Here is a 5,650-nt window from a genome sequence, read left to right on the forward strand (position 1 = left end):
GGGGCCACGTGGGCGGCTGCTGCCTGGTTCGCCTTCGCCGCACAGCGCGCAGTCACGCGGAGACACACCCCTAGCGGGGGGGGCGGGGGAGCGCGGCGGCGCGCGCGCGCTCTCAGAACCCTCCCTGGTGACGTGCCTGGCCGAGACCGCGCTAGGGCGCTGTTGCTGCCAGCGCCGCTGTCATGGCGTCGGAGGCGCTGGCTGAGGAGCACCCGCCGCGGTCTCTATAGAGCGAAGGGCGGGAGGCCCGGTATGGAGAGCGGCCCCGAGAGCCTGCAGCCGCTAGAAGACAGGGTGGCGGCCGGGCCAGCGCCAGGGACAGGTTCTTTGCAGGAAGGGCGACCGGAGACCAGGCTTGCAGCTGGGGATGGTCTTGGGGTATGGGCGGCGGAGAGCGGCGGCGGGAATGGGCAGGGGGCGGCGGCTGCCGGGAGGAGCCTCCCGGACTCGGCTTCTCCCGCAGGCTCTCCTCAGGTTCCCGGACCCTGCAGCTCCTTCCCGGGCTTGGACTTGAGGGAGAGCGCTTTGGAGAATCTTGCTGCCGCCAAGCCGCCTCTGAGAGGGCAGCACAAGGTGACCGCCTCCCCGGAGACAGCCGAGGCCGGAGTCGGTCATGGGTTGGGTTCGGCGGGAGACGCGGGAGCTCGCCCTGATCCTGCCGGCACCTGCCGGGCAGAGTTGGCGGCCGCCGGCTCCGAAGAGCCCAGCAGCGCTGGCGGCTTCAGCAGCAGTTGCAGCGACCCGAGCCCTCCTGGGGAATCGCCGAGCCTGGACTCCCTGGAGTCGTTCTCTAACCTGCATTCTTTCCCCAGTAGCTCCGAGTTTAATAGTGAGGAGGGAGCGGAGAACAGGGTCCCAGAGGAAGAGGAGAGCGCGGCGGTGGTGCCCGGGGCTGTCCCTCTGTGCCGAGAGGAGGAGGCGGAGACCGCTCAGGTGCTGGCGGCCTCCAAGGAACGCTTTCCGGGACAATCTGTGTATCACATCAAGTGGATCCAGTGGAAGGAAGAGAACACACCCATCATCACCCAGAATGAGAATGGACCCTGCCCTTTGCTGGCCATCCTCAATGTTTTGCTCCTGGCCTGGAAGGTACAATCTACAGCTTTTTACTTCCTACAGCTTTTAGGGAGGGGGAAAAACGGGGTGAGGGAGCTGCTGCGTGTCAGGTGATAACTCTCTTTCTTTCCTCATTCATCAGTTACCTTCTTAAATGAAATTCATTCCAGAACTTCCATGTTGAAGGAATATGTATCTATATATACCAGAAAGAATTGCTCCTACCTAAAGTGTCCCTTGTAATGTTTAAGTACGAGTTAAACATTCAGTTGTGGTTGATATACTTACAAACAGAAAGGACTTAGAGCGTCTTAAACCTTGTGATTATTTTAAACTATATTTTCTTATGTTATTCCATCTTACTGACTTTACCACATATGCAAAAGTGAGGAATTGGGGAAAGTGGTATTCAGAAGTTACCATCAATCCATGATATCATGGATTAAGTTTTGATGGTTATGTTGAGTCTATTTTTCAACTAATATGCTTGCCCCATTTGGGTGAAGATACTTAAGGGAATGGTGATAGGAAAGATGTGGCTCTTTAGACAAATTCCATTTAAGGAAAAGCATTGGTCTGAGACCTAGTTACCATAACTTCTTAGTTTCAAAGATTGTTTTCATTTTATGCATGATTTTTACTTGCCTCATTTCTTTGGCTCAACTTAAATAGTTTGACATTATTACCAGTAGCCATGTATCAGAATGTGTTAAGGGAGCTAAAACTGTAACAACTAAAATAAGAAAAGATATATCTAAGGTGAAGGAGAAAAAAGGGATGGGCTTTAAAAAATGAGTGTATTGAGCACTCAGAGTGAGTTATCTGTAAATGAAGTGTCTTATTTAGGCTTGCAGTTTTATAATGCTGAAAAGGTGCATCTCATAGCACCTATTTTATTTTCAAATTGATAATTATGTTTATAGATAAAATGTTCCGTAGAAAAAATAACCTCAATTATTCTGACCAGTTAGGAGGAGAATCAGTATCATGAATAGTATTTATTACATGCCTTCATCTTCCTATTACTAGCAAGGGCTGATTCAAAAGAAACAAGATTAGAAACCTTGCCATTATCTGGTGCATAATGACACTCAGATGTTTTGAGTGAAGACAGTGCCTGCTCTTGAAGGGCTGTCAAGCTATCTGGGGTTGCAGCATTGACTTACTTGAAACTGTTAAAGAACGATGAATACTAGGTTATAGGAAACAAATGGAAATGCATCAAATATCCAGAAAGGGAAATTTTCCTTTGGTCTGGCATAGGAATTTGTGGGTTTTTAACCAAACTTTTAAGGAATAGTATTTAGAATTATAAGGAAATGGAATTCCTGGGGGAAGGAAGAGTATAAACAAAAGGAAAGAAAACAATGCATAGTGTGTGTATGTATTTATTAGATGACAGGAGTGGTAAATTAATGTTGGAGAATAATAGAAAATAAGGTTGAAAATGTGAAGAAGAGCCACTTGATAGAGGCCCTTGACTAGGGAGTTAGACTTGGCCCTATGAACCAGTCTCTTTTATAGGAAGGAATAACTATTAGTTTCCTTTAGGATTTTCTGTTTTCTTAGTTTCTAAATGGTACTGCAGAAGTTCAGAGGAAAGAGCAAGTACTGTGGTCTGGAGTATTTGGGGATAGAAGAACATTGAACTGACTCATTCAAGAGTCAAGTTCAGATCCAGTTCAGACATTCAAGTGAATGATCAAATGTTTGGATTCCCACTGTGTGTGAGGTACTAAAAATGCAAAGACGTGTGTATACAAGTCTGATGCAAGTCTACCCTCATGTAGCTACTATCTAGTGGGGTGGCAGACATATAAACAATAATTACAGTGCAATGTGACAAGCTCTAATGTGCTATGGAAGTACAGAGAAAAGGGTAATTGGGGATGGGCCGACTCACAGAAGAGATAACCTGTGAACCGAGTCTGAAGGAAGAGTGAGAGAAGGCCTTCTGGACAAAGGGAATAGTATATTCAGAGTTGCTGAAACAGAAAAGGGTTTGCTCTATTTGGGAACACCAAACTTCGTTGAAGTGTGGTGCAGGAGGGGAAGGAAATGGTAATAGCGGGAAATAAAATTGATAGGTTGGGTCAGACTAAATGAGGAGGCATGCCGATGAATTTGGAGATTATTTTGTAAACCTGTGGTTCTCAGCCTTTTTTCTCCCTCTAGCCTATTGCTGCACACAGATATCAGTCATAAGTAATCATTAATGATTGTTAGGGAGATGGATAAGAGAACCAAAGTAGAATAGCATTCACAAAGTGAGCTAGGGTTTCTAGAGGTCAAAATTATTTTCATAATAATGCTAAGATGTTATTTGCCTTTTTCACTCTCATTCTCTCAAGTGTTAGTGGAGTTTTCTAACCTGCATGATGTCTGATGATATTGTTCTGACAGGTAATAGAATGTGTGCCTGTGTATTCTTGTGTTTTAAATTTTTCTCAATTTTAATTTCCAATATGGTAGATATTGATAGATATAATCCACATGGACAAAAGCTCTTTGGGGTCCTCAATAATTTTTAAGACCATAAAGGACTCTGAGAACAAAAACTTTGAGAAATGCTGTGGTAGAGAAATATAGTAAATAGAATGTGAAGGTAGTTGTCAGATTTCAGAGGACACATTGCTAGAGGTGTTTAGACTTTATATATAGCTGATAATAGAGCTGTTATAAATTGCTGGATAAAGGAATGACATGAAGAGAGTGGTCTTTTAGTTTGACATTAGGCTAGAGGTAAGATTGTAGTGAGATTATCAGGAAGAATTGATGAGGATAGCTCTTTTGGATGGGGAGTTTTTTGCCCCCTTTCTTTGATGAGGATAATGTAGCAATCCCGATGATTAATTCATCATTAACTGGCTGTAAGAAATGGAGGAAGTGACGCAGTTTTTTCAAATCTGGTTAATAGAGATCGGTTGTGTCTTTCAAAAGACACGGAAGGTAGGAAGGGAATCATTTTAGGTGGGAAAGTTATTGCCAAAGTGTGGTTATGTCAAGTTGGAAATGTCTGTTAGTGGTACATAAAAATCTAAATGTTCATTACACTGCTAAAAGCATGGACTGGGTCTCAGGAAAGAGACCAAAATTATAGAGAAAAATTGAATTGGGGAATTATGGTACCGATGTAAGTATAGTAAGTATGGGAATAAATGAATTTTCCATAGAAAGTAGTAAGCACTAGTTCTCAGCTTTTTTCCATCCAGCATATGTGAGGAATGACAAATTGCCAGCAGAAACATCCTCCCTATCCTACCTCTATTTCTCCACTCCCTCTCTTCCCCTACCCCATTCTCCAGTAGACATAGGGAAAAGAGAAGTAGAAAGATTAAAGAGTAGGGGGAGAATGTTAAGGGTAAGAGAATGAAAAACCAGCCTGGGCACAATTTGAGATGTGGAAGGAGAGCTAGAAATAGGACAATGTCATGATAGTAGTCAGTGAAAGAGAATGTAATAAAAATGTGGCTCATTACTGTTGTCAAATGCAACAGCATCGAAAATCTGATGGAGTAAGAAAGATTTTGCCAAAAAGTACAAGTGTAGGGGCAAGGTCAGTGAAAAGTCAGGATAATATGGAATCCTCAGAATAGGTGGTAAAATTCTCTTCAGAGAAAGGAACAACAATCTCATTTTCTGAAGTAATGGAAGAAATGGGGCACGGAAAATGCAATCATGTTAAGATAGAGAGGTAGATGGAAATTGAGGCCTCATATTTTCCATTTTGGCAGTATAACTTGAATTCATGAGTAACAACTATTGAACTCATCAGCAATTAAGGTTGTAAAGCATTGAAGAGGTGGATTTTGTAAGAAAAGTATATTGCATTTTAAAGAAGTTCTAATCTCAGTGGGGATTATTCTTAGGAATTTGAGGCAAAACAGAAAGATTGCCAGTTAGTAGCAATGGATAAGTTGAGGTATTTAAAAACTGTTAGTATATCAGTTTTATAAATTTTGCTTTGTTTTTGGGTTGTTCTGCAGTAGTTCTCTTATTCTTGGAAATAGGTGTAGGAAGAATGGCTAGAGTTATCAGGACTTGGACTTTTCAAGGGTTGACTCATGGAGGGTTAATGGAATTAGAGAGTTGACAGTGAAACAGTTGATCATCTCTTTTGGGGAGGGAATAAAAACATGAGAAAATCAGTAGACTGAACATATTGGGAGGATTTGAGCAATTCAAAGGAAGTGAGTGCAGTGGTTCTGGATGAGAGGTGACAGTTAAAATTATCAACTGGGGTAAGTACTGAGTTGAAAATGTTAGTTTAGGACTGATAGAGAAATGATCATTCATAATCTATTAAATAATTGAGCTGTCATCCAACAAATCAAGAAATAAGAAAATCTGTTCATTGAGTCATGCTCAAATTTATAATTCTGTTTGACACCAGGTAAATCTACCTAAATTTATGTCATAAAGAATACATTTTCATTTTGCTTCTTTATTTTAGAGCATATTTGATTTTTAATAGTTTTAAAAAAAATCTTAGTTTAGCTGTAAAAAAATAATGTTATCTTTATAGGTATATTTGAGAGCTATGATCCATTTCATTAGGTATGTTTATAAAAATCAAATCAGAAAGTATATAAAA

At 41.9% G+C, this 5,650-nt stretch overlaps 1 protein-coding gene across 1 annotated transcript in view; it reads left to right on the forward strand.

Annotated features, from left to right (window-relative positions):
- The first annotated feature begins 211 nt into the window (after positions 1-211).
- The window catches only part of FAM63B (family with sequence similarity 63, member B), a 69,661-nt gene continuing 64,222 nt past the window's right edge, over positions 212-5,650 (forward strand). The window contains 1 exon segment of the mRNA XM_012658029.1: positions 212-1,166. Within this exon segment, the coding sequence (XP_012513483.1) occupies positions 253-1,166 (914 nt within the window). The 5' untranslated portion in view covers positions 212-252.

Source organism: Propithecus coquereli, unplaced genomic scaffold, assembly GCF_000956105.1.
Source record: "Propithecus coquereli isolate 6110/MARCELLA unplaced genomic scaffold, Pcoq_1.0 Scaffold57, whole genome shotgun sequence".
NCBI lineage: Eukaryota > Metazoa > Chordata > Mammalia > Primates > Indriidae > Propithecus > Propithecus coquereli.